The sequence below is a fragment of the Penicillium longicatenatum genome (assembly GCF_028827895.1).
Source record: "Penicillium longicatenatum strain IBT 33135 chromosome Unknown contig_11_segment0_segment0, whole genome shotgun sequence".
Classification (NCBI taxonomy): domain Eukaryota; kingdom Fungi; phylum Ascomycota; class Eurotiomycetes; order Eurotiales; family Aspergillaceae; genus Penicillium; species Penicillium longicatenatum.
This window is the reverse complement of record NW_026643117.1, coordinates 1,035,943-1,062,449: the sequence shown is the minus strand read 5'-3', so window position 1 is coordinate 1,062,449 and position 26,507 is coordinate 1,035,943. Positions and strand designations below refer to the sequence as shown.

The 26,507-nt window shown below is 49.9% G+C and overlaps 12 protein-coding genes across 12 annotated transcripts; 6 read left to right on the top strand and 6 right to left on the bottom strand.

Annotated features, from left to right (window-relative positions):
• Positions 1 to 149: 149 nt before the first annotated feature.
• On the top strand, positions 150 to 2,117 carry N7484_000392 (RBR-type E3 ubiquitin transferase; the record flags this gene model as incomplete). Its single annotated transcript, XM_057110813.1, has 1 exon — positions 150 to 2,117. One exon carries the CDS (start codon positions 150 to 152, stop codon positions 2,115 to 2,117), a length of 1,968 nt encoding a protein of 655 aa, XP_056978039.1.
• A 695-nt stretch (positions 2,118 to 2,812) lies between these two features.
• N7484_000391 (uncharacterized protein) lies at positions 2,813 to 5,301 on the bottom strand (the record flags this gene model as incomplete). The annotated part of the gene is made up of 4 exons (XM_057110812.1): positions 2,813 to 3,624; positions 3,683 to 4,973; positions 5,032 to 5,136; positions 5,200 to 5,301. 4 exons carry the CDS (start codon positions 5,299 to 5,301, stop codon positions 2,813 to 2,815), a joined length of 2,310 nt encoding a protein of 769 aa, XP_056978038.1.
• A 386-nt stretch (positions 5,302 to 5,687) lies between these two features.
• On the top strand, positions 5,688 to 6,492 carry N7484_000390 (MMtag domain-containing protein; the record flags this gene model as incomplete). Its single annotated transcript, XM_057110811.1, has 2 exons — positions 5,688 to 5,725; positions 5,775 to 6,492. The coding sequence occupies 2 exons, from the start codon at positions 5,688 to 5,690 to the stop codon at positions 6,490 to 6,492; spliced, it is 756 nt and encodes a 251-aa protein (XP_056978037.1).
• Positions 6,493 to 6,638: 146 nt separating this feature from the next.
• On the bottom strand, positions 6,639 to 11,125 carry cwh41 (mannosyl-oligosaccharide glucosidase; the record flags this gene model as incomplete). Its single annotated transcript, XM_057110810.1, has 9 exons — positions 6,639 to 6,887; positions 6,947 to 7,856; positions 7,906 to 8,284; positions 8,345 to 8,390; positions 8,441 to 8,598; positions 8,649 to 9,131; positions 9,225 to 9,466; positions 9,892 to 11,011; positions 11,086 to 11,125. 9 exons carry the CDS (start codon positions 11,123 to 11,125, stop codon positions 6,639 to 6,641), a joined length of 3,627 nt encoding a protein of 1,208 aa, XP_056978036.1.
• Positions 11,126 to 11,534: 409 nt separating this feature from the next.
• On the bottom strand, positions 11,535 to 12,327 carry N7484_000388 (SNUT3/LISCH7 family protein; the record flags this gene model as incomplete). The annotated part of the gene is made up of 3 exons (XM_057110809.1): positions 11,535 to 11,909; positions 12,006 to 12,255; positions 12,278 to 12,327. 3 exons carry the CDS (start codon positions 12,325 to 12,327, stop codon positions 11,535 to 11,537), a joined length of 675 nt encoding a protein of 224 aa, XP_056978035.1.
• Positions 12,328 to 13,949: 1,622 nt separating this feature from the next.
• N7484_000387 (Elongator subunit IKI1) lies at positions 13,950 to 15,155 on the top strand (the record flags this gene model as incomplete). Its single annotated transcript, XM_057110808.1, has 3 exons — positions 13,950 to 14,112; positions 14,219 to 14,365; positions 14,404 to 15,155. The coding sequence occupies 3 exons, from the start codon at positions 13,950 to 13,952 to the stop codon at positions 15,153 to 15,155; spliced, it is 1,062 nt and encodes a 353-aa protein (XP_056978034.1).
• Positions 15,156 to 15,324: 169 nt separating this feature from the next.
• N7484_000386 (SNAP receptor SEC22) lies at positions 15,325 to 16,199 on the bottom strand (the record flags this gene model as incomplete). Its single annotated transcript, XM_057110807.1, has 5 exons — positions 15,325 to 15,387; positions 15,444 to 15,849; positions 15,906 to 16,015; positions 16,071 to 16,105; positions 16,166 to 16,199. 5 exons carry the CDS (start codon positions 16,197 to 16,199, stop codon positions 15,325 to 15,327), a joined length of 648 nt encoding a protein of 215 aa, XP_056978033.1.
• A 77-nt stretch (positions 16,200 to 16,276) lies between these two features.
• On the top strand, positions 16,277 to 18,309 carry N7484_000385 (uncharacterized protein; the record flags this gene model as incomplete). The annotated part of the gene is made up of 4 exons (XM_057110806.1): positions 16,277 to 16,323; positions 16,397 to 16,580; positions 16,659 to 17,138; positions 17,191 to 18,309. The coding sequence occupies 4 exons, from the start codon at positions 16,277 to 16,279 to the stop codon at positions 18,307 to 18,309; spliced, it is 1,830 nt and encodes a 609-aa protein (XP_056978032.1).
• Positions 18,310 to 18,584: 275 nt separating this feature from the next.
• On the bottom strand, positions 18,585 to 19,966 carry N7484_000384 (short chain dehydrogenase/reductase family protein; the record flags this gene model as incomplete). Its single annotated transcript, XM_057110805.1, has 5 exons — positions 18,585 to 19,121; positions 19,176 to 19,246; positions 19,299 to 19,463; positions 19,522 to 19,607; positions 19,689 to 19,966. The coding sequence occupies 5 exons, from the start codon at positions 19,964 to 19,966 to the stop codon at positions 18,585 to 18,587; spliced, it is 1,137 nt and encodes a 378-aa protein (XP_056978031.1).
• Positions 19,967 to 20,255: 289 nt separating this feature from the next.
• N7484_000383 (CLPTM1 family protein) lies at positions 20,256 to 22,373 on the top strand (the record flags this gene model as incomplete). Its single annotated transcript, XM_057110804.1, has 4 exons — positions 20,256 to 20,300; positions 20,363 to 21,424; positions 21,500 to 21,985; positions 22,044 to 22,373. 4 exons carry the CDS (start codon positions 20,256 to 20,258, stop codon positions 22,371 to 22,373), a joined length of 1,923 nt encoding a protein of 640 aa, XP_056978030.1.
• A 573-nt stretch (positions 22,374 to 22,946) lies between these two features.
• Positions 22,947 to 25,301, top strand: N7484_000382 (Mis6 domain protein; the record flags this gene model as incomplete). Its single annotated transcript, XM_057110803.1, has 4 exons — positions 22,947 to 22,962; positions 23,020 to 23,070; positions 23,129 to 24,159; positions 24,213 to 25,301. 4 exons carry the CDS (start codon positions 22,947 to 22,949, stop codon positions 25,299 to 25,301), a joined length of 2,187 nt encoding a protein of 728 aa, XP_056978029.1.
• Positions 25,302 to 25,557: 256 nt separating this feature from the next.
• N7484_000381 (post-initiation translation factor DPC29) lies at positions 25,558 to 26,446 on the bottom strand (the record flags this gene model as incomplete). Its single annotated transcript, XM_057110802.1, has 2 exons — positions 25,558 to 26,183; positions 26,245 to 26,446. The coding sequence occupies 2 exons, from the start codon at positions 26,444 to 26,446 to the stop codon at positions 25,558 to 25,560; spliced, it is 828 nt and encodes a 275-aa protein (XP_056978028.1).
• Positions 26,447 to 26,507: the final 61 nt, after the last annotated feature.

Genomic DNA, 26,507 nt, shown 5'->3' with positions numbered 1-26,507 from the left:
AGTCTCCACGTCGCAAGGTATGACCATCCAAGACTAGCACATCTGGTCTAGGTCGTTCCTATCGACATTGCGACCGCGACTCAACTCTACTATTATCAGATCTTCATCAACCCGGGCTCGGGATCCTCAGTATCCCGGACTCTGCTACCATGACCGAAGCCGAAGACCCCGCCGAGGACGATCGCTCCGTCGAACTCTCTTCGATCGTCGCAATCTTCCCAGAGACAAAGATTGATCCAGATTTCCCGTTCAAGGCTGTGTTGGACCTGCCAGTCGCACTTCCATCGCCAACTCGAGTCAGCTTCCAGCAACCGCTCGATAGCGGCCTCCCCGCAGCACTGACACCACCAACTTCCGTCGACGTTTCCAAGGCCGATCTCGAACAGGCCGCTGTCAGAGATGTACATATGCTATCGCATTTACCGCCGCTCAATCTCGAGATCGAATTACCTGATGGATACCCCTCCGAAAAACCCCCGCGGGTGAATCTTACCACTCACCCGCGATGGCTTTCACCTCCGACCCTCACGAAACTGGTGGAGGATTGTGAACGACTGTGGAGCGAATGCGGCCAAGATATGGTTGTCTACACATATATCGACCATCTACACCAACTTGCTGAAACGGCATTTGGCATTCAAGACGCCATGGATGGCGAGCTTTCTCTATCGCGAGATTTGAAAGTTGCGTTACTAGACTTTAACAACAAGGCGGAACGCGAACACTTTGAGCAGCAGACTTTTGAATGTGGGGTTTGCCTTGAGCCAAAGAAAGGCGTAAATTGCCACCGACTCCTACGCTGCTCTCACGTCTTCTGCGTCCCATGCCTGCAGGACTTTTATAATACGTCCATCACGGAGGGCGACGTCGACAACATTAAATGTATGGCTCCAGACTGTGATAAAAACATGGCTCCCATTCCTGCGCCTGGTAGTCAAGTCCAGACCCCACGGCGCAAAAAGCACGATCCAACCCTCGGACCCAATGAGCTTCTTCAGATCCCATTGGCACCAGAGACTGTGCAGCGATACGTTTTGCTCAAGCGGAAAAAGAAAATTGAAGCCGACAAAACCACCATTTACTGTCCACGGCAATGGTGTCAAGGTGCAGCACGATCAAAGCGGCATCCCAAACCCTTGGACCCAATGACAGATGACCTCGAATCATCTGACGAAGAAGAGGATCTTGCATTCGATCCCGCGGGGGATGAGTCACAACTTCCTCCGCCTGCAGATCGTGTGGCTATCTGTGAGGACTGCAATTATGCCTTTTGCTCCGTGTGCAGAGGTAATTGGCACGGCGTTCTAGTCCGTTGCTACCCCCGCCGCGTCGCAGAAAGGACCGAGGAAGAAAAGGCCACCGACGAATATCTCCGACTCTACACATCTCCTTGTCCGACCTGCAACGTGCCCTGTCAGAAACTTATGGGTTGCAACCACATGCGCTGCCGCCAATGCGATACTCATTTCTGCTATCTCTGCTCCAGTTGGCTCCCAGTCGACAATCCATACCAGCACTTCAACAACGGCAAAAACAGCTGCTTCAATCGTCTCTGGGATCTGGAAGGTGGCGACGGCCTTAACCCTGTGGGCGCGGAGGCTTTGCACCGTATTCCTGAACACCTACTTCACTTCGACGATGAAGACGACGATAATAACAGTTTACACGATGATAACGATTCTGATGACGATGATGAAAATGAACTTCCAGTCTGGGACTTCGACTTCAGCGATGATGAAGCTGATCTCCGTCGTCGCCCTCCACCCCCAGCACCTGTTCCACCCCGTCCCCCTCATGCCGCAGCACGAGGCCCCGGCGATGACCAAGGCCGAGCTGCCCGTGCCGCTGCACTAGAGCGACAAGCCCAAGCCCGGGCCATCGCTGAAGTACGCATACGACAAGCAGGTGAACGGCCTCGACGCCGCGTTCGCCCTCTTCTTGCCCGTCCTCCCTTCCCAGGTCGTCCCGCTGCTCTTCCTAACCGTCCGGCTCGTCTTGCTCCCGGTGCTCGCCCTGATCTGGAGTGGCAAGCTGGTCTACAGCATTTCCTGGCGCTCGTACAAGACGACCGCGAAGACGAATGGGATAGCGACGAGCTGGATGAAGCTGACCTTTGAGGGGCTGGCTGGTGCTGCTTTCGCGCTAATTGATACCCGATATTTCATTTTCATTTTTGCTTCTTGTCCTTTATTTCTACTAGCGGGTGCAGGCCATTTCCAAGCCTTGATGTTTGCATGAGAAATGAACACGATGACACTGATACCGGTACTATGGATTTCTTGTTTAAATGTACATCTTTGTTCATAAAATATATTAGCCTTTCCCGAATTCCCTATCTTTTCAATTCGCATTTGCTTTCTTCCCAACTATTATTCTCCCATTAATAATTCTTGTCGGTGAATTGTTCTCGCCTTTTCCAATCCTATGACTTGGGTGCATTGTCGAGCGACTGGTTCAGTGTTCGTTTATTAATGATTTCCATTTTTCGTGTCACATTATGCTTCGTTGGCTTTTTTTTCTTTTTTTTACCTTGACATTCCGAGACTGTGATTTGTAGACTTACGGGCGTATGCTCAGATTTCTTTTCTGTGGGTCGAGCCTCCAAACAAGGCTAGCTGTCTTAAAGTCGACAGCACCTCCAGTTGAAATCTAGTTTCAAGATTAAAGTTGGGTGTAACAGTAATTTTGATATTCATACATTCCAGATGCAGAAGTAGCATAGGAGGGCAAGGTTTGTTAGGCTATTGAGGATCATACTCGTTTATCATAGCCCTTAATTAAGCCCAACAGATCGATGTCCATGCTTGCTTGTTCAATTATTCCAGTCGTGCCAGAATTCGTAGCTCATCACGGTATGATCAGCATACAACAAGAGAACGCGGTAGTGTCGCGAGGCATGTGAGCCATGCCAGGGCTCATCGGGTCGATAGCCCAACGACGCTTGGGCGTGAAGCTCCGGCAATGTATGTTCATAACTGACACGGCCGGATATTGAGATAACTTCAGATGATTCTTCGGACTCTGATTCGAGTTCAGGTTCAGCTTCGGATTCAGGACCTGAGCCCGATCTTGACATGCTCTGGTCTGTTGGTTTGGGACACGATGCAGGGTATGGCTCTTGATGATACGAGGGGTTAGATGAAAGCGGATAAGACGGTGCTTCGTCGTCCTCGTCCGGGTCGAGGGAACGATAGTTGAAAGAAAGCCAGTCGGCTGGGTCGATTCCCTGGGGGATGCAGGGAACGTCTTGTGGGATTTCGAAACCTGGCATGGGACTCACGGCGAGGCCGAGCAAGGGGATTACAGGTCGTTGGTTGCGGAATTCCTGGGTGAGGAAAGGTACGATCCAGTCAACTCGGAAGGCGAAGCCGATTTCCTGTTGCCAGGTCAGGGAGATGATGGCAACACGGCCTTTTTGCGACGCGGCAACCACGATGCCGACCTCCGGAATATACTTGACCATGTTAAAGCGGTCACAGGCGGAGTGGATGTCGATAGAGGGGGATGATCTTTGAGCAAGGGGGTTTTTGCACAGCAAATGATATTCAGAATCCAAGGGGTATGACGCAAGGCTAATATGATGCTCGGAGAAGTGGATGACGGGGAAGAAAGAGGGGAAGCGTGCTATGAATCGTATTAGTTCGATCATTTTATGGTGCGTCGTATACCAGGAAGTCCTTACGGTGAACAGGTTGTTCCTTTAGAATGTTGGAACCAGAGTCGGAGAGCTGGTCATTGGCACAGGAATAATGCAGGTGCGGAGCAATTCGGTAGTGTTCATTGTCATCTTCGAACAGGCCCGATAGCCGACTGTTATCCCGGATAGCATGAGATAATCCAGGCTCATCTTCTGAGTCTGCATATGGATCGGAGGTATCGTGACGCACAGCGCCATCTTCAGTATTGCTTTGTTCGAGGTATTTCGGATCCTGTCCGATAAACGGGTTCTCTGAAAATATTTCATCGGGGAGGGTATAATCTTCCGGAGTCTTCGGTTCGCCGTCACCGAAAACGAAGACCTGAGACGCATCATTGATCTCTTCGATTGCTTTTGAGACATCAAGGATCGTTCGGTCCCCGATGATTTCAGACCTTGGCTCACAGCCGCATGCTTCTTCTTTGGATTGATGGCGTTTGAAGGTTCGCGGATCTAGCGGTAGCACAGTCCAGCCCCTTTGGGGAGGATTGTTCTCAGGGTGGCCAGGGTAATATACCTGGTTTGGGTATAAACTGTCCCAGACTCGCCAGACTATGACTCTATTGCTAATATCCGTGCTGACCATCCATTCACCATTGGGATCCAGATCAAAATTCGCAAATGAAATGGACGGGATGTTGTCAAAGTGGCCCCTGTAAGTAAGCCGTAAGTTCTGGGATCGATGATTGACCGGCATCAACTCCCGAAGTTCCCGGAACTGCTTCAGGCTATGGATGTGAACCCACGTCCGATCCAGGTGATCAAGATCTTGATTCGAAGAAGATTGTAAACCATTTTTATCGTCGACTGATGTAGAATCCACAAGCGCGAAGGCGAATATCGTGATCTGGCCGGTGTTGGCGCTGACGGCAATAAGACGAGCATATTTATGCGTTGCCAGCCCCCAAGCACTCATGCCAACATTCTCCGTCAGAAACGGTGTCACTTCTGCACCATCGAATGGTCGCTTGTCTCCCCGGCTGATGCATCGGGTCACGGCGGAGTGAATCGCTTCCACGTGGTAGGCGCACACATTACCAGAGTCGGTGACGAGCAGTAGTATCTCGTCTCGGCCAAGGTCGTCCACCAAGATATTATTGATAGTATGTGGATTTGATCGATCAATATATCCGCTTGCAACCGGGTCATCCATCACGGGACGGATAATCATCTCAGGGTCAGTGCCCAAAAGCTGAAAAGGACCCGTCGGTATCCAGACATAAATGTCGGATCCGTATGCCGCGAATAATAAGTTTCGTCTCTGTGAGGAAGCTGCCTATCCAACAGTCAGTCTGGACCGGAGGAGGGCTTAGAGATCAGGTTGGGGAGCCTACCAGATTGGACCTCCATGTCGCAATTGTCGGCGCAATTTGATCTTCTTTCCTTTGGGTTTCGTCAGCATTCATTGGCATGTCCGAACTAGCAATACATCGCAAGACCTACACAGAGAACTGCTTTAATTAGTAACTTGACCCCACGTGAGGAATGCTCGGTGGACTAACTCTGTCATTGTGCGTCTCAACGTTCAGCGCAAGGACCTGGGGCCTTATGTTCTCTCTACCATCAAATAAGAGCTCCTCATCGGAGCCCTCACGGCTAGACATAGTGAGGTCGTCAAGCTCGGGCTGGTTGATGCAAGCAGTGGGGAACAGGCGACAAAGGTACTTCGTGAGTGGGGGTAAGGGCGGAGGGGGAACGTGGATTTAATATCATTGCCGGGGAGCCTCGGGGACGTGGAGGAAGCGAAAAGGGGTGACGTGCAGGAGTACACATGGTCATGCCCGGCAACACAGGAGCATTATCATCGGTGAGGCTATCCACCCCTCACAAGCTCCACAAAAGAAGAGCATTTTGACAAATCATTCCCGTGTCCGGACTAGCTCCATTAGCTAATGCCAGTTGTAACGGGCTAGCTCCGCATTGCCACCGCCTTCGCCTTTGAGGTTCATTGCTTAACCTTCTTTGAACTAACTGTCTCCACCTTATCATCATGGATTTGGTTGCAGGTATACGCAAAGAAGGCAGCCGGTGAGTCTTCCTTCTGCCGAGACTTGTTCCTATGTTAATCATGTTCTAGTGGCGGCCGCACCGAGTTCAAATGGTCGGACGTTCAGGGTTCCACCCATCGCGAGAACTACCTGGGCCATTCGGTAATGGCCCCGGTAGGTCGCTGGCAACAAGGCCGAGATCTCCAGTGGTATGCGAAAGGTGATGTTGAAGATGAAGAGGAAAGAGTCCGTCAGGAGCGCGAAGAACGACAACGAGTCAAGGATGCGGAAGAGGAAGCAATGGCCCTTGCACTTGGACTACCGGTGCCGTCGAAAAGCGACGCAAATGCGAATATGGTGCCATTAGGAGGAGGGAAAATGGCAGATAAAGACGGGGATAAGGATATTATGGACTCTGGGAAATCGGAAAGAGAATCACGGGGAAGCCGACGGCATGGTCGCAGTCGCAGTCCACGCCGGGAAAGGCGACACGAGCGCAGTGTTGACCGTGGTCGTGATCGTGATAGAGAACGAAGACACCGCAGGCATCATCATTATGGCGAGCGAGACCGAGACCGTGATCATCATCGCCGCAGCAAAAGGCACCGCTCACGATCACCGTCCCGATCAGGTGCCAGGGACCACCATCGCGAAAGGAGACGGGCCCCTTCACGGTCTCGGAGTCGCCAGGGCCGCAAGGATGAGGGTACTGTGAGGCTCGGTCGGGCCGGACGTAGCTACTCGCCGGGCAATCGCAGACGTTCTCCCGAGCGACGTAGGGATCGTGACTCCGACCGACGACACTGACATACGACACTATGATAATGAAACTTTTTTTTTCCAAAGTCAACAGACTCATTCGACTTCAACGAGTTGTGCATTTGCTTATGCATATGACAGAATATGCTGTCTAATCTATGCCCCCTATTTTACATCCATCTCAAGCGAGTTGACTACAGCTCATCGTGATGGGCTTCAGCCGGCGCAGCCAGATCTGGCATGGACATAATGTTCACCACCATACTGGTCCAGCCGGTAAAGTGCTGCGTCCGCTGACCAGCGCCGCTCTCGGGGCTGTACTGCTCCCAGGCAAATCCTGTCTTCTCCCACTCACGGAAAACATTCTCCACCAGGTTCTTGCGCAGTTTGGAGTACATCTCGCGGGCCTGTTCCTGGTGACGACCACCAGTGGTTGCGATAGTCTAGGAGAGAAGAAATTAGCATGTGACATGGATGGAATCCTCAAGGAAATAATACTCACATAAAGATTCTTCACAGTCAAGTAGTTGATGGGAACCCAGATAGGGCTGCGCCAGTAGTTCTCCTCGGTGCCGTAGAATTTATCTTTCTTGCTCAAGCTGCGAATGCCATACTCACTCCACAGCTCCTCGGGGTCGCTGATCAAATCCAAAATAGCCTTGAGACGGGGGCTGTCAGGACCAAGCATACCCGTCAGGAACGGGAAGATGGAGATATAACCCTTGTGGCAGACATGGACGCTCTCCTCAAACTCGTCAATGGTAGCGTCGCAGAAAGTCTGCTCCTTTTCGTCCCAGTGCAGGTCATCGATGTTGCGCGAGATAGCGTTCTCGTGGTATGCAAACTCCTCGGCATCCTCCTGTTCACCCAGTGTCTCCGCAATGCGGCGCAATGTGCGAGTCATCATGCCCATCCAGCTGATCAGATCAACGTGCAACTCACCGGGATGCGGTGGCTGGGGACGAGGGTAGTCATCAATACCGGAGGTTAGAATGTGCTGAACGGAGCGGCCACGCCAGCGGTAGGCTTCCTTGGTGGAGAACGCCTCACGGTCGTAGCTCTTGATGTCCCCACGCTGAGTGTTACGGAACCAGTTATAATGTCTCTTCATCAGGGGATAGAAGGAACGAAGGTAGGCAACGGCCAGGTCGGGGTTACGAAGAGTTGCAGTGCGGAGGCTCTCGGCGACATCATTGGAATCGAGACCTTCGGACTGAATGCTCTTGTTACTCAAGGCCTTGTCCATGAACGCTTCCAGGGCCATGAACAGAGTTGGGGGGTTGGCGTAATGGGGGTACTGGACAGTGAACTCAGGTGGCACCTTGCTACGAGCTTCCATGCCAAGAATTTGTTCGCGGGCAATCCACCCATCCTCATCCATGAGGTGGAACCAGCTCTTGATAATTTCGAGACTGGGAATATCAGTAAAGCACGCAATGATAAGGGCATTGAGACACGTACGCAAGGTCGGAATCATATTCCATCACAGGTAACAAGTGGAAGCCCTCGTCCCAGAGGAAACCTCTAGGGAAAAATGGACGAGAAGGCACACAGGTGAAGAGATCCTTGGGGGCCTCGACAACAGGCTTGGCCATTGCGCGAGCCGCTGCGGTTTCCTCCCAGAAGCCCTCGTTTTCCTCTTCGTAAGCAGGAGAAGCGGACCGGTCGACAACACTATCGCCGTGAAAGAAGCCAATTCCACCAACCAGGTTGGAAAGCATGGCCTTGGAAAACTTCAGGTACTTGGCCGAGTCAAAGGGGACCTGCGGTGCAAGCACCTGCTTGAACCTCTCGGAGAAAGAAAGGGAAGATTCCTTGAGCTCCTTGGTAATCGTCTCCGCTGTGTATAATGTGAGAATGAAGCTTGAGAAGGCATTCAACTGCAAATGTCAAGACTTACAAGTAAGAGGCTCACCAGCAGAGCCAGATGAAAAAAGAACGTCGAACTAGGTCCATTAGCCATATACATTTCCCCGGACAGGGCGAGTAACAATACCTCGAAAGGACCATTGAAAACCTTCTGAACAAGGTGAACGTTGCCATCACCGGGTTGATGCTTAACAGTAAACAGCTGAGCAGGAGGCGGGGGGTTCTCCGCTCCATATTCTTGGATGGTCGGCTCAATTTCCTCCTTCATTTGCAAGAACATAAGTCCTAATTTTGATCAGTATAGCTCAACCAAGCCATCAACCACCATAGCTTACCCTTAGTCTGCCAAAGGTCCTCCTGGCGCACGGTCTGACTAGACACAATACCCTTGCCCAATGGCTTCGCCTCATAGCTCGGGTGGTTATGCTCGAAATAATCATTGGTATTAGGGCCAGCAGTAACATCGATAGAAAAGTCTCCAAGCTCGGAAGAGTAACCATTCAACCTGATGTCACCCTCGAGCGCAGGAGCATCGCCAACGCTGTCCATGTCCACGCCCAGTTGACCCAGTCCCTCCAGGGTTGTATAGAACAGAATCGAGGTAGGCTGGTCCGGTGCGCCGTCTTCACGTGGAGTACCCTTCACCCGGAATCCCCAACTACCACCGTTTTGCCCACCAGGGACCTTGACGAAGTCGATTGTGAGGTCCAGAGTGTTTCCAGCATCGTGAATAGTCTGGCGTCCTCCCTTGCGGATGTCGTACTCATCCCATCCGTACCCAGCCATTCCTTCATTCTGTTCGCAAGTGTGTCGGAAGTCTACACAATTCAATTGGAGTCAGTAAACATGTGCAGAGCTAACCCTTGAAAGCGATTGAGCGTTGATCTGGATAGGATGAAACGAAAACATACTTCCTTGTGCGGTAGCAAAGTTATCCACCTTTGCCCACATCAATCCAGCAGCGAGACTGTTTGCGATCCGGGGACGCACGCCGAAATACAAGTTGGGCTTGTAGGGACCCCATAATAGCGACTCGTTATTGGCACGCGCGGCCTCTTTAATCAAGACGGACACATCGTTAGGGTCTTGGCTTGCAAGAGTCCCCGTCGCATAGAGCAGCGACGTGAGGAGGGTTGTGATCCGGAGATGCATTCTTTTCAGTAACAACGACCCGATTGAGGGGACATTGAAGATGTGGACAGTTTTGACTTGATTCGGGGATTAGCTGTTCTCTCCGCAATGACGTGGCCCGAGCTTCCTTGCCGATGCTTGTGATTCGGCCATTTCTCTGGACCAGGAACAACATTTGAACGGAAATAATGCAGCGTTTTTAGAAATGCAAATTCAGATCAGTGTGTAGTTTAATAAATCGATGGATTTTGCTAGTCTCCAATTGGCTGGGGGAGCAGCCATTGTTAAGTTTAAAATTGTTTATTTGGTCAATACTGTATAAATATATTGATAGTCACTATTGTACGTGAATCCTGTATGTACAGCATCAAGTGAGTCGACTAAAGTTGATCGCGAGGATCAAGAGATGCAATCTTTGCGCTCTTAGCTTTACCATCGAACACAAACTCACTCATCAACTTCCCAGTTCCAGGGCCATTTTGAATGCCCCAGCATGTATGACCAGCAGCAAGATAGAGGCCTTTAGTATGAGTTGGGCCTACCAATGGCCCTCCCGGACCGGCACAGTTAGGCAAATAACAAGCCTGGCGCTTACTGACCACACCATCTCGCAGTTCATCCGAAATGCTACCCACGTGGTTTATGATTTCCTGGCAGCGCTCCAAGTCTACCTCTACCTCAGCAGATGTCGGTGGCAGCGGCACAGTCTTATCTCCGTCGCCACATGCATACACTGTGTCATCAGGACGCGTATAGATCTCCGGCGCGGCCACGGTTGGTCGGGACTTCTTGGCCGGATTGAAGTTGGCTGGAATCTCAATGTTGGTGAACAACGCATATGCACTAATCGATCTTGTTGGTCGAATCACAACACTGTGTGCGCGCATTGCTGTGATAGGTGCTTCTGGAAGTACAGCTTGGGTCCATGGACCGGCCGCGACAATCACATCCGTGGCGGGAATTGTGCGCGATTGTCCTGTTGCTTTGTCGGTATATGAGACCGAGTCGACTTTGTCATTTGGACGCGCAATGTTTGTAACTTGTCCAAGGATGATCTCTGCGCCTTTTTCTTCGGCTAGCTTTGCCATCGATGTAGTAAATAGGTAGGGGTGGACCTGGGCTGTCTCGCCTGGTCCACTCATACTCTCATAAGCCCGTAGGAGATCTGGCTCAATCCAGTCCAAGTCCTGAGGGATCCTGGCGGCCTTCAATTTGGACATGGCGGCTGCGCTACGCTTTTGCAGCGACTCGTGCTTTCCATCTCCGGTTTCTTTCTCGGTCACTTCTGCCATGGTACGACCTCGGACGACAAGCTGACCACAGTTGGTCTCTCTATATCCCCATGTGTTTTTGCCATCATGTTCTTTCGCCAGCTGCTGATGGAGTTGGTAGCTGAGGCCCACTAGGTTGTCCGGGTATGCCCATTGTGCTAGAAGCCCCCCGGCTTTTCCTGACGCTCCTCCTGCAATATCGGAGGCTTCGAGGAGGGTGATTTTGTGTCTAGCTGGGTCATAGGAAGGGTGTCTTGTAAGGAAGTAGGCGGAACAGCATCCAATGATGCCACCACCTGAGTTGAAAAAGCTTTGGTCAGTATACTTTAGGGTGCGGGGTACAGGATTGGCGCAAAATGTCTATGCTTACCGACAACGACAATTTCTCGACGATCTCCAGATACTGACATCTTGGTTATCGGCGCAATTTTGCGAGCTAGAGGACGAATCGAAGCCACCTTGGAGAAGTTAGGGAAGAGGAAGTTGGAAGACCTGTCTTAGTCAACGACGGCTACGTCACTTCTATCGGGGCATGTCCAGTCATGTGCATCGCTCTTATCCACGACACTATATTGCCATTGTTTTAATTGGCGGAGAAGGAAATCTTGATTACTATCATACTCAGTGCGTAGGTGAATAAAGTCGCAATGTTTCTGGCATATTTTTGTAAAATTACCCTGGGATGCCATGCTCCGAGAATGCATTGTGCTAGGAATAAGACAGAAAAATTGGAGCAATGAGACTCCAGTCGATTTGGGGTACAGCCGAAAGCCTTCGGACCAATAATGAAACAATCATGAGCAGATTGGTGAACTGCCCTTACCGTGACGGGCTGAGTGGTCTGTTGAAACCGCCTGTCCGGTTCATGTACTGGCGGTATTCCGTCTTCTTCTCCTTGCGCACACCGTAGATATCATTCCCAGGCACTTTGGTGTTCTTGGTGCTTCGGAAACGGCTAAATCCCATAGCCTTTCGCATCATCGCTTCCATCTCATCTTCGTCCGCATCCTCCTTGAAGTCAACATTCATCTCCTCCCCTTTGATATAGGCGCCATTGGCCTTTCGTTCATCTTCTTGGGGCCGAGGCTCTCGGCGACCAGGCCGACGGTCATCTTTATTTCCTCGAAGTGGAGGTGAACGGGTTCGGCGAGAGCCGTTTCCAGCGGGTGATCGTGAGCGAGAACGTTCGCGGTGCTTGTCATGTTTAGGTGCATACCCTATGCCTTACTGTTAGCTAGGTGTAATAAAATTTACCGCAGCAATTTTTGCATTCTCCAGAGCCGGTCTTACCTCGTCGATCTTGGCCACGATCCTGGCCACGGTTTCGGCTGGTACTCCTCTTTCGTTCCCTAGTTCCCCGGCCATCCCGATCTCGGTTGTCCCTTCTGTCACGGTCGCGGCGATCTCGAGACCAGCTCCGTTCTCGCCTTGTGTTTGTTCGGTCTCGCGAGCGTGACCTGAATCGACGATCTTCACGCGGACCTCGGGACGCAGGTGAGCGCCTTTGATCCACCTCTGCACCTGAGTCTGTGGGACGGGTCTGAGAGTCATTCATTTCCCACATTGCGTTGCTGTCGACGCGACGGGGTCGCTTTGCTGGAGGCTCACTCATGGGGTGCGCTCAAGACGAAGAAGCTGTCTCGCGCGAATGGCCGTGTGGTGAAATTCGCGGGGGATCAGAGTGGACTTTTTGGGTGAAGGGTTTAGGAAATTTATTGGTCGAAGATTAAGAGATACAAATCTGCATCCTTCTTGCGCAATTCAAGGGGGATATAATGTGGTTGTAATGGAGATTGTCCAGGTGCCGGCTCTGAGTTTATTCTGATTGCCAGAATATTCCGGTGGCGGAGATAATCCTATAGTGCAGTTTGATACACTTGCTTGTTTGATTCAACAAGAACTGATTTATCCATCATTCAGGCTAAAGTGCTCCATGACTCAGGTGCATCGAGACTCTAGAAAATGCAAGACTTCGAAAAGAAATGAAATTGATCTGTAAAACAACCTTAAGGGTAAAATTGGTTGGGTACAGCTTCAAACTGATGTGTCGCATGTCGACCATGAGTTATGGAGCGCGCAAGGGTCGGTTTTATAACAAGAACTCGAGAGATTGAAACGTGAAGAAGGCTCACTCGGATGCGTGTATGACCACATTGAAGAACACTCACTCCTTGTTTGAGTTGTTCGTGAACTCGGGAGTTAAACTACTAATGAATTCAGGGAAAATATACGACCATGTCTATCAACCAGCTCTATTGATAATGAAATCTTCTACCCACCCTGTTCTCGTCAATCGCACAAATAGCCAACTTTCGTTGGCGAGAAGTTTTGCTCAGAATACCGCACCAAGCTCCAAAAAGACATCAAATTCTGGATACATGACCCGGAAAGTCACGTCAAAGTCGCAATCACTATCAGTATTCATTATGGCAAGCCAATCATCGAGAGCTGGTGAAGGGGCCATGACAAGCCTCCGTCGCCCACCCAAAGGATCAAAATTGTCTGCAATCCTCTAGGTTGCCCTCAGATCAATGGCCAGCTAGAGATTAGATTTTCAGACGTCTTTGTGAGGGAGACGACAGATGGGGAGACTGATTTCATTCTATCGGCAGCAGATATGAACGAGCTTGCAAGTCATATTTGGGTATTCCAATAGTGATCCAATACGTAAATCGCTAGAAAGATACCCAATTTGACTAGTTGTCTGTTAGTCATGTTTTTTTAGACTCGAAATACATCACGTTGGCCCCTTCATTATTTTGCCAATACATCCTTCTATGCATGGTTTTAAAGTGGGCCCTGCATGCGGGCTAGGACTCGCCCCCCAAACTCTAGCTAAAAGCGGAAAAGCTATGAACGACCGCTAAATGGAAGGCGACAGCGTTACGTCGGGGACAACAGTCAAGAGTGCTGGGTGTATGAATGCAATGATATGGGTCAGCATGATACTGTTGAAATGCGCTCCAGACTGGCTGATGCTGTCGTGCTCAGTGAGCGGATTTGCTGCTTAGAGGATACTCAGAGACGCGCTCACGTTCAATCGGATCTCAAAAAGCGGCAAAGGGTGAGCACTAAAGGGAAGGGCAAGCCATCAAATGCAACTAGTTCGCGGTTCGGCCCGTGGAGCCTCAACTGTAAAATCACACGAAATTTTTGCAACGAAGCTCAGGCTACCCCACTTCAACCTCCTCAACCTCCACCATCAGCCATCTCAAGTCTAGCCTGCTGATCAAAATGGCTCCAGTCAATTTGTCTCACCGGAGAACCCATAATCTGCTCCTCATATCTAAACTTCTGAGTCTCAGAGACACCGCCTCACCGCTGACGCTTCTCTTGGACTCATTGGAACAGCCCGCCACACCCCTCATCCAGGAGTATATCAGACGCGCCAAGGCAAGTACATGTTCCTACGCGAAAAATAAAACAAAAAATGCACCAACGTTTCTCCATATGAACTCAGCCTTTGAAATTGCAATGCTGACTATTTGCGCAGCTCTCCAAAGTTCACGTCACCCTCATCTCTTTTGAGACGTTAAAGCGACCGAGCGATTGCGATGCAATTGTTTACACTCGTCGCAAAAGTCCAGCCGACATTATCAAAGAAGTGGCTGCGGCATATCAGCCCGTCGCATCTGCTGGCCCCTCAAAGAGTGAGTGGTCATAAAATGCGCATTCAATTATGTGACAGGAACCAAGTTGACCGATGGTATAGGACGTCTCATTATCATTGATGCTATCAACCCTCTCTTAAGCTCAAGGACCGTGGATCCTAACTTCCATCTGCCATCGTTTCTGGGTGCTTTCATTACCCCGACAAACCCGGCGACTCTCAAGTCCGACGCATCCTTGGTGGTGACATACCACCAGGATACTCCTGGATTCCCGGCACAAAATTCCTACTTGCCATCTCCATTCTCTGTTCTCACTTATCTCGCCACAAGCATCATCACACTTCATTCATTTTCTCACATCTTAGCCCAGAAGGCTGCGCGCGATCGCAGTCTGGCTGCTCCGGTCTTTGGGCTCGAAGAAGAACAAGATGGCGTTCTGCTAGGTAGATTGGACAAGCTTCTTGGAACCGGTGCTGCTGAAGGAATTGTTCTCGAGCTAGAGCACCGCCGCAAGAGTGGAAGAGGTGTCTTGGAATGGTATCTTCTCCCTCCTGCTTCACGGTACTCTGCAAATCATGTGAAGGAGATTGTGACTCTTCTTGATGACAATATCCTGTATAATCCCCCCATGGAACCTGACTATGGTGACGATGAGGAGCCTCAATCGACCTTCGAGCTGGGTCTGACCGATCGACAGAGGCGTGACAGAGAGGGTGTTGTCTTGCCCTACTTTGATGCGCAGCATGGCGATGGACCTGGTGAAGGAGGCCGAATTCTCTACGATATGGGCGAAGAGGATGACTTTGACGAGGAAGAAGATGAAATATAGAGTGTTATTTCAACTCTACAAGCTTGTTGTATCTGCTTTGCAGTTTGCAGGTGCTTCATGTGTGAATTCTGGGTGGATCGTGTCCTGCAACCACCAATGATTTATTAACTATGCATACAATCATACAAGGGAGCACCGGCGAAAAAGGTCTCCAGCGATAAAGGGGGCATCAGAAGAATCGCCAGAACAGGAAGATGAAAATAAACAGTCCGAGGCCGACGAAAGGTCCGTACTGTCATGTGGTCAGAGAACTGGATGGACCAGGGATTTCGGGGTGGATCGTCTTACCTGCTTCACCAACAATTCCCAGTTGATGCGGACTGCTGCTTTCCGGTACTTCTTGCTGTCCTCCCGCAAGCGGCCGGACAGCTCGCCCATACGCTCTAGACTATCTCCACGGTACAGCAGGTCTTCGATATTCTTGGTCATGACTTGGGTGACATCACGCAGCTCATCGTTCAGCTTATCGAGATTTCCTGACGCACGGCTGTCCTGGTAAAGCTTCTTTGTGCGCTGGATGAAGGTATCGAACTCGACAAATGCATAGGGGCGGAGGTTGGGGGATTGGTATTGTGAGGGGGAGTAGGTGGTGGTGAATTCGGAGGCCAAATCAGCGAGATAAGTGAACGCGAGCTTGCGGGGATAGGAGCGGTCGCAAATGCATAGGAAGCAAATGTCATCTTTGATCAGATAGCTGTATTGTCATGAGAATCCAAGTTTGTTGTGATGAGAGACATCGTATTCACTCACTGAAGGTTGTACTGGCCCGACTCAATGCTTGCTTGTGGCGCAGCATTACGATTCAGGCGGCGGAATATCATCTTGGCTTGATTCTTGATCTCTGCCAGATCACTCTCTGCCTTTGAATGTTGTCAGTCAATATCCAGCGCCACATTTATCCATTCACTGTCGTACCTGTTCATCGTCCACTGAGGCAGCCAGCATCAAGCCTGATCACATTCTGTCGTTAGCAAGAGCACTTTCTTCCCCTCTTCAAGAGCCTGACATACTGTCAATCCTTGCAATCTGAGTTGATTTGACCATATTGCCGGCCGCGAATAGTGAAAGAACGCTGGGAACACTCTTTGTTTAGTTCAAGAATCACTGCGCAATCGGCCAGAATGGCCCACAAGAAGGCGGTGGAAGGAGGCAGAACCAAGCGCTCGGGGTAAGCTATCAACCTCTCCGCTTTGGGTTTTGTGTACGGGAGCTTTGACTTCTTAACTCTGGTCATGCCATAGACAAATCGCGCCCAGCTCTGCCGATGCAGCAGGAATTTATAACAACGCAATGGCTCCCCGGAAACGACCAGTAGCGGGGTCCCCTACCAAAAGAGAACCCCGCAAAGCCGCAGCTCGGGGAAAGTGGAGCGAGGAACAAGCATTGACAAGCGAGAAGTCAGTTTTGATCGACGCAGACTTGGTGGTATGTTCATGTCCTGATGTGTACGGGAGAAGACGGTAGACGTTTCTTATAAACTAAACTCTTTTCTTCCATGGTTAGAAACTTCTTGCCAGCTCCGCAGCATGGCATGCCTTGGATGAGGACGAGAAACGCCAAATTCTAGATCTTCTTCCCGCCGATACCCACCCAAATGCAGATCCACCAGCAGATGACCCAAGTGCAAAGATTCCACCACTCCCTGATTCTTTTATTCGGTATTCAAACAACTGGCGGGATTGCATTCGCCAATTCCAGATCGATCTTCAAAATGGCCGCTATGACCCCGAATGGTTGCGACAGGCAGACGAGGCACGAAAAGAGCGGGAGAATGGCGACTTCGACTCTTTCAAAGAACAGGAATATGAAGAGTTCTGGGGCCAGAAACAGAAACTGGATAAGAGTCTCGCTTCGGGAGAAGCGAGCAAAGTGAAGCTGATCACTCTGATCAATCAAGGAGTGATTCAGATTGGGGACGTTTGGAGATTCAATTATGTTTATGGTAGAGGAGTCGACCGCATAATAATTGATAAGGAGGCTAGAGTGCGGCTCAACCTGATCGAGGCTTGTGAATAATTATACTGACGTTATGTAGGTCCATGAGATCAACGACTCTAAACTGTCATTCGTCTTGCCGGCTGGAGAGCGTACCTTTCTACAAAGTGTCGTCACTGAACCTCCCAAGGTAGAACCGTCAAGCCAAGGGGATGAAACCCAGCAAACCCAGAACAGGAAGCTCAAAATTGTGGAAAAAGGGCCTGAGGAGGTATCAAGTGATCGATCTTTAGCGAAAGAAGACGAGGTTCAAATTACCGGAAACAATCAAGACCATATTAGTCCTCAGACTCAAATTACCCAGGGTGGATTTCAAATGAGCACCAACAAAAAGCAAAGCCAAAAATGGGAGAATGTGCCTCGCAGTGCCGGGCTCAGAAATGACCAAGATAAGAAAGATCTTCTCATGTCCTCCCCGCTCTCTACTCCGCCATACAGTCCAATACCGAGCCAATTACCATCTAGTCCACCGGGTGAGCCAGATCCTTCGACCCAAGAGGACATACCAAAGATCCAGGTAGTGATCATGAGCCCTGTTAAGCCACCATGCAATGATTTGAAGCGTCCAATGCCTCAGCCCGCAGCACAGCCCCCAGTCAAGCGGAAGCGGGGCCGACCACCCAAAATCCCCATCGTTGAACCAGTTGAATCAAAATTCGAAGAAGACCCAAAGACTGAACTAATGGTTCCACCTAAACATCAGTCAAAGGTGCAGGTTGTACTTCGGTCACCAAATCCCGAGCCCAGGATCAAACCCACATCACATATGCATAATCATGATAAGATTGTCGACAACACAGATGTACAAAACCTAGATGACATGACAGGAGAAGCACTCAATCCTCTACTTGACGCTGGATCTACCAGTGCAGCATATGCAACCGAATATTTGCCTACAACCGCGCACACGCCTCTCCACGTACAGTTGGATTCTGATCCTAAACTTGAGGCTGAAGACCCCATCAATAAAATAGACGAGGTCATCGTCCACAATATCTCAGCACCAAGGGCACTTATAAGTCACATCTTGGAGGTCGACGGACGAGCGAAAGGCAATCGCACCGCTAATGCTTGGAAGGAGATACGTTGCTACCGCAACAACCAAGATATGGGCTCACTCTGGGATGTACGTCAGAGATGGTACTTCAAACAAAAATAACAGTTGCTCCATAATAAGCAAGATGGCTCTAGCATTTTCGCTTCCTTCCCTTTTTTTTTCGGTCCTTCTCAACATCAAGGGGGCTGACCCTGTCCGCGTACATTACCCTGAGCCCGACCTTCTGTGAATGATCAAAATTTCTTCTACAGGCTAATTGATATATAAATATTTTCTCCCTCTCTCTTTGCACCTACCAGCATAGATGAAACGTGAGACGATGATCTCTTCTGCATATATCATAGGGGTCTGATTATAACTCCAATAGGGTATTTAGTTTAAACGATTGGAGGCATAGGATCCGAGTCTGCTGCAACATCAACCGCAAAACTAGCCTGAATAAAGTCTTCCAGCTCTTCGCTAACTGTCTTCAATTTCTCCTTCACACTGGCAACGCCTTCCTGTCCTACAATGTGACGGGATGGCGGATTTTCATGCCCGCCAATAGATGTGATAGCATAAACGGTTTCAGACACCAGAACCTCCAAGTGCGCCGAACTTAATGGCGGGTGCATAGAGACGACTTCAGGGACGGAGAATGGGCCATTCTCAACTGAACTGACTCTCGTGTTCTCTGGATTGTCTTTCCGGGACGAGGTCGGTTGGTTTTGCAAGCCCTCAGATTGAGCGTCTGGAAGTCGAGGGACGAGGTGGTTGAGTATCCCACGGAAGAGAGGCGCGCTGTTGTTTGATGGTGAATACGCGGGGAAGATCGGTGGCACGCTGGTGACAAGGTTGGTGAGAATGCCAATTTCGATGCTGCATTGGAAGATCGTGACTTTGATGTTGAAAGGTGCGACCTCGAAGGCGAGGCTCTGATAAAAATTAGCCAACTTGTCATTGGCGAGTGCATAGGAGCATAAACTCACGTCGCAAAATCCTTCTAGGGCCCAACCAGCTGCGCAGTACATTCCAAGGCCTGGAGTGCCAATGTGTGCCGCTGTCGTTTGTCAGATGTAGTCTTGTTACGCACGAGGGTCGAAGGAGCTTACTGATTCCTGATAGAATCATCACATGGCCACTGCTTTCTCTTCTCATGTATGGCAAGGCAGCTTTGATTATATTCAGAGGACCGAAGTAGTTGATCTCGAATTGGTCGCGCACAAGGTTCAGGGTTTGCGCTGAAGCCGACAGCTCCTCGACAGTGCCAATCAAAGCTAGTTTGCTGTCAATTATACTATATTTCATCATTTATGCATTCCCTGCTGTTCTTACCTTGACTGGTGCAGCAAAGAAGTATGTCTACCCGGCCAAATGTCGCCGCCGCTTCTGCGACAACTGCTTGGCATTCGCCCATCATTCTATTGAGAAAGACGCCGATTAGTATTTTTTTTTTCTCCTCCCACATATTGGTCGCAGCGCTGGCATGTCTGCACGCGTACCTTATATCCAGAGGGACCGCCTTCATCCGGTCCTTCCATCCTTCGTCGCTGTGCTCCTCAACTTCAGCGAGAAAAGCTTCGTATCCATCCCGACGGCGTTGATCTCGTTCCAAAACTGTATGCGCGAGTCCCAGCAGAACAGAATCACCATGCGCAAGGACCTGCCGCGCGACCGAGATGCCAATCGGCGAGTCTCCGGCGGTGATTAGCCATACTCTTGGCTCGCTATGCGATGGGAACTGCTGCGCGCGAAAATCGGGGGAAGGGTGGTTGTCCATGAGGTCAGCGCCAGCACTGGAGTGCGATACCCATTGCGCGATCACAAAGAATTCGCGACAGGTATACAGGCGTTGCCGAGGTTGGATTGGACTGTGGAGTTGGAGAGTTGGGGCTGGTTGGAGGGGGAATAGATAACTGCCCACCGCCAATGCCAAGCCCCCGCGTCAACTTTCCCTTGGGTTCTAGCTCTCAGGCCCAGACTAACGGGTAAGACGTGCCCGCTAACCTCCACTCCGGCCGATTTGGCCTCTTCTTTTCCTTCACCATCCCTCCCTTCATCATCCCATCATGCCTGAACAGAGGCAACGAAGAGAGGAGGCGGCCTCGTCCAGCGTAAGTCGCCTTGATTAGGATAATGGGTGCGAAGAACTCGGTTTATTGACAATTCTATCTAGTCGGGCTTCAAGGGCGCCTTGCAAGGCCTGGGAATTTTCCTCCTCGTGCAATTCGTGATTGGTCGATTCTTCAACAAGGATAATGCAGCATCCGATGTTAGCGTTAGCCCAGTCACGGGCAAGATGCCTTCCTTCGAGCATCGCCCGGACCCAAGCGAGGTCGCCGACCCTAGTATTCTCCCGGATATCATTGCTCCTATCTGGGCGGCGGATACTGCCCTTGACATTAGCATTTATGTGACACCTCATCTCTCGCTACCCTCCCTCAAGTCTCCGGAAACCGTCCTCGTTTTGCAGGAAAAGAACTTCACCCTCGGAAACTACACTGATACCCGTGAAATTGATACCACAATCCAGGTGCCAAAGCAGGTTCAGCAGAACGGTACTCTCTGGGCGCACTTCTTTGTGGCCCGCACGGGACATGAGCTTGATCCTACTGCCAAGGGCTACAGTAGCGACAATGCTGTTCACTTCCAGCGACCCCTGAACCAGTACCTGGCCAAGAAGAAGGTCAAGAAGCTCAAGAATCTCTTGGCAGATGGAGGTGAGATAGAGGAAGAGGAAGACACCACTCCCAAAGTTTCAATTGCTTCTTACTACCACCCCAATTTCACCGTCTCTCTTATTCCTGATTCTGGCACTGTGAAATTTGCCCAGATGCACCCTGCGGTCCGCCAGTATGTCCAGCTGGAACGCACCAGTGCTCGCGATGTTAGCGGCAAAAATGGCTGGTACTATCCTATTGTGTTTCTGAATACTTTCTGGCAGCTGCGTACCCACATGACGGAACTGAACTCTACTGTTGAGAGCGTGCCCCTGCGCATCACTCTCAACAACATGGCCAACTGGAAGTTTAGCATTATTACTAGCGTTGATGAGGGCTCCAAGCAGAGTGCTCGCCAGGCTGCTCACGGTGGGCCCGTGCCTGGTGGTGGTGATGGTACTGAGTGGGAGATGGTCAAGGAGATCCTGCTCGATACCAACATCTACCTCCTGTGCACCACTGGTGTGGTCACCATTCTGCACATGCTCTTTGAGACTCTGGCATTTAAGAACGATATTGTAAGTTATCCATACTCACCCATTGGATTGCCTATATCACCAAAAGAGGTTCCTTGCTAACCACAAATAATTTAGTCGCATTGGCGCAAGAAGAAGGACGTCGTCGGCACATCCGTTCGCACGATCTTGGCCAATGTCTTCATGCAGGCTGTCATCTTTCTCTACCTCATGGACAATAGCGAAAACACTTCTTGGATGATTCTGGCTAGCCAGGGCTTCGGAATTCTCCTGGAAGCTTGGAAGGTCACGAAGACAGTGGACGTCCGTCTGCGTCCCCCACAGGCCGATTCATTCTTTTCATTCCTGCCTTATGTTATTGTCTTCGAGGACAAGCACAAGCTCTCTGAGACTGAGAAGAAGACCAAGGAGTATGACGAGATCGCTTTCCGTTACTTGTACATTGTTGCAGTGCCCCTGCTTCTCGCATACGCTGGTTACAGCCTGGTCTACAACACTCACAAGTCCTGGTACTCGTATATCATCGAGACTCTCGTTGGCAGTGTCTACGCATATGGATTCCTGATGATGGTTCCCAGCTTATACATCAACTACCGATTGAAGGTAAAATACCTGCCCCCTAGAAACATGGATCATTTCCTAAACTAACGTGTTAATCTAGTCTGTTGCCCACATGCCCGGCAAGGCGATGGCCTACAAATTCCTCAACACCTTCATCGACGATCTTTTCGCTTTCACGGTCAAGATGCCTTGGTTGCATCGCCTGGCTACTCTCCGCGACGATGTTATCTTCTTCATCTGGCTCTACCAGGGCTGGAAGTACAAAGTTGACTACAAGCGCGTCAACGAGTTTGGACAGGGCGGTGATAGCGACGAGGAAGAGGAACAGACGGCACCCGCTGTCGAATCTGAGAAGCAGCCCGAGGTTGCCACTCAGACCTCCTCCAACGTTGACTCCAAGTCATCCAAGCCTGCCCGCAAGCGTAAATGAGCGGTCTATCCTTTGGGAGTTCTAACCTGACGATTCTCGGAAGCATAATGACTCCTTCAAGGGTTTTGCTGTCATTCGTCCCTTGCTTACATCTGGTACATACCAGCTTTGCGAAGGAAGATGCTATTTGATTGGATTTTTTGAAACCAACACTATTATTTAGAATTCGAAATAATACTTCCTTTTTAATTGAATAACTCCATATGTAGAAAAAAAAAAAAATTGCACTGATGTCGTAGATGATGAACTTGGGTTTCGCCCATTGTTATGGGTTGCCCGATCGGGGTTAAGCGCGGCTTCGACGTTTCGCGCCCACGTTCTACTTTCTATGCCACGCTTTTCGACTATTACCCAAGCTCAAACGATCTTTTTGTTGTTTGACTGCTTTTAGCTGTAATTTTCCTCGACTTATTTGCACATTGTGCCCATTGCTGCCACCCAGTGTGAAGCGCGTCCTTTGACGTGTACACGCGCCAAAGAACTGGGATCAAGCGTATGCGCGCATCCCCGACTCGACAGGCGCGATAAAGTAGCATCTCCTTACAGCGATACTACAAGCGTCACTGCATCTCAATGGATTTTGATTCAGGTATTTTCAAAAAATCAAACGACTTGTGAATCCGAACATTGACTAATAGACTTACAGAAAGTAATGGGCGGGGCAACTTGCTCGAAGCTGTTGAACATTTGGAAGCCGGTAAGTTATCCCAAAAGTCAATTCCGAATCAGCGTAAACATAACTTATGAACTTATAGTTGCTTTCGTCCCTGCCAAGCAAAGATATACCGATGCTGGAGAGTTGGCTAAAATGATTGCGTCAAAAGCATATGAGAGCGGCATTTCACCTGATGCGCTGGGCCGGTTGTTGAAGATCCTAACAACTAAAAATAATCTTGACCAAGGTACTACTACCACGTTGATCAAGAACCTGTACCCACAGGACAGGATCACACCCAAGCATGTCACACGGATCATATCATCCCTGGGTCCAAGCAAGTCCAAACCCAGCCCGGCGACGCAGTCCCTGCTTGTCCGCTGGCTGATTCTCACATATGAATTTCTCGATGACAAATCTCATCTTGGAAAGCTTTATGCTGTCTTGTTCAATCATCTTGACATGATTAGTTTACGGAAGCCGCTGTGCCATCTTCTCTCGCTGATTACGAGAAGAAAACATGTGAAGCCATTCCGCATCCAGGCGCTGATGGAGCTAATTCAGAATGCGGGTGGAGAAGATAAAGAACTGGTGACTCTGCTCAAGATCTTCAAAAACTATTATCCTGAGATCATCATTGGGGATGTAGGCGGGTCCAGGAGGGCCGCTCTGTTCTTCAAGCACCCCGATCCCGAATGGGCGAGTCATGCAAAGATGCTGCAGACCGCAAATCTGGAGAAGGCGGAAGCTGCGCAAGGTTCAAGTTACCAGGTTGTTCATCGGGGTGCAATGAAAAGAAGCAGGATCGAAGTCGCTATCCCTGTTTTGCAAACCTCACGTGTGTCAAATAAACACACTTCCCTAGAGGAACTTCGTGGCATCGAGCATTTTGTTGACAAGATAGATTTGATCGAGTTGCCTAACCAGATAATTTCAACGCTTGGTGATGGGATGGCGCAGAAATATCTCCATCTGATCCAGTCTGAAGTTGCAGATCATCGGCTAGACGAATGGCTGAAAAACTTCTTACAAGATAGACTAGAGCACATTCAAGAGGAGAATGAGGATGATGATCCGGATCTTTTGTCTTACGTTCTGAGCTTTGTTGAGGAATATGCCGCATACACCAAGGTAAGATTGCTGATTGTCTCTTTTGATGATTGGACTAGCTAATTGGAATCTAGCAACTCCTACCTTCGGTTCAGTCGTTTTTAGAATCATATCTTGAATCTTGGAATGGGCGAGATAATCGCGAACAGGTGCTGGGATTGCTTCGATACCTCCCAATCGAAGAGTACCAGTCGCTCCGTACCAGAATTTTGTGGCCGCTGGAGGCTTCCGTATTGGACGACTCTTGCGTTTCCAGAACAGATTTGCTCGGATTTTACTCCGCATTGATCAGTGAATGGGGTGTCAAACTCCGAACTCAGCATGCCATCTCAGAGGAGTCAGCTCCTTTAACCGAATTGATAGGACATGCCGAGCTTTTAGCATCAGCGATTCAAGAATTTCCGCCCATTTCCAATGATAAACAGACAGCTTTCAGACCAGCCATCTGGTCTATCCTTCAGTTCTACCAGTGCCTTGCAGACCTCTTCTCTCATGCATCCGAGAATGCCAGCATCCGACTGGCAGTCCCACCTGCCCCATCAATATACGCAATCACCTTTACACCCATCGTCTCCGTCATTTCCATCCTCAGCTCTATTCTGGCGGAATACAAATCCTCATTCGAAGCCTCGCTCACCTCCAAAACCATTAAACCAGCGAATCCTTCGGATCCCTTGTATGATTCCAAAGTCGTGGGCCAGTTCAACGGTTATGTCATGGACACATGCAACCTAGTATGGCGAAATCGTGCCTTGAATTCAGAGGATCCCAATGCCCGCGCGTGTCTTATACCTGCATCCAGCATATCGGTCTTCACCAACTATATCCGTGACGTTAATGAGACGGCCAAAAGGTACGACCACAAAAGCGCTTTCCACTGCACTTTGCCCTCGATATTCTCTCTCAGCCACCATGCCGCATTTTCTAACCTCTCTGCGGCTTGCTTTTCGGATCTGGAAATCGAGAAGCAACTCGTGAAGGATGGGCCCAGGTTGCGAAAGCCAGTTGCCCCGAAGGCGTTGCAGGCCCTTGAGAAGGAGGGAGGAGCAAAGATTACTTGGCAGGAGTACCGGGTACATATGCTGGATTGGCTAGATGCAGTTGGTAGTACGGGCACGAGCGAGTTGATGAGAAGCACTATGAAAGCTCTGCGGAAGGAGTGATTCGTATTTGCCCATTTCAATATGAAATTTTCTTATTTGGGTCAGCGTCATGAGCCTTAACTTGTCGGTTCCCAACCTTGGAAGTTCACCTTGACAGAACTTTGATGCTATGGCAAACTTGAGTTCTATGTATTCAAACATTGAAATATGTATGTGTGCCTCTATTATGCCTCCAGGGCTACTGTACATGATACTTCTTCCAGCCTGAGATGTAGGTGCCTGATTCAAGGCCTAATTTTCCAAGAATCATCCACTATCAAAGCTTGTCCAAAGTGTTCAAATAAATATCCTGCACACTCGGATCGTCGCGCAAGGAATTGAGAAGATTCCCAGTAATCTCAGCATGCTCTGGATCCTGTACTACAACCATGGTATCCTGATTCGGATCCCAGAAGAACTCCAAAACCTCAATTGTCAAACCGGATAGTTTCGAGAACGACTCTCCGACTTTCTTCGTTTCTGATGGGTCGGTGAATACGACTAGGCGGCCTTCCTCGTCCGTAATGATATCCGTCGCTCCGGCTTCGATTGCCTGGTCCAAGTAGTCGTCCGCATTCAAGCCTTCCTTCTTCTCCATGATAACTCGGCCTTTCTTCTCGAACAAGAAGGTAGTCGGTGTCACGGTGCCTCCAATTGTCTTGATCGAGTGTCGGATGTCTTGTAGCACGCGCGCCTTTTGGTCCGTCTGACATTCGATCACTGCCGCTACTGACCCGGGTAGCATCGCTTCAATTGTCAATGACTCCAGTGCTTGACCCGTTACACTGAGCCCCTGTCCACGCGCAATTGCTGCTTCAATGATTATTTTGGGGATGGAGGCGCGCTTCGCATTGGTCAGGGCGAGGGTTAGACGAGGGTTGTACTTTGGATCGGGGCCCCATACTGGCGCAGAAAGAAGCATTAGCCACCTGAGAACAATTGATATTGACTGAGAGGAACGTACATTGTGTTGCGTTGCTAATTTCCTTGCTCACCATCTGGCGCTCCTTGCTCTTTGACTTGTCATTCTTGGCCTTATCATGTTTGATCGTTGACCACTTGCTGTGTCCAGAGAACGAGACGGGGGCTGAGCTGAATCTGCGACAGGTGCTGCATACCGAAGTCGTACGGTGGTGTCGTAGTAGTCTGCCCCATTGCAGCGTCATCTCCATCTCACTTATTTCTTTTTTGCGTTTAATCTAATCTCAATCAAGAGCCAATGCGGCG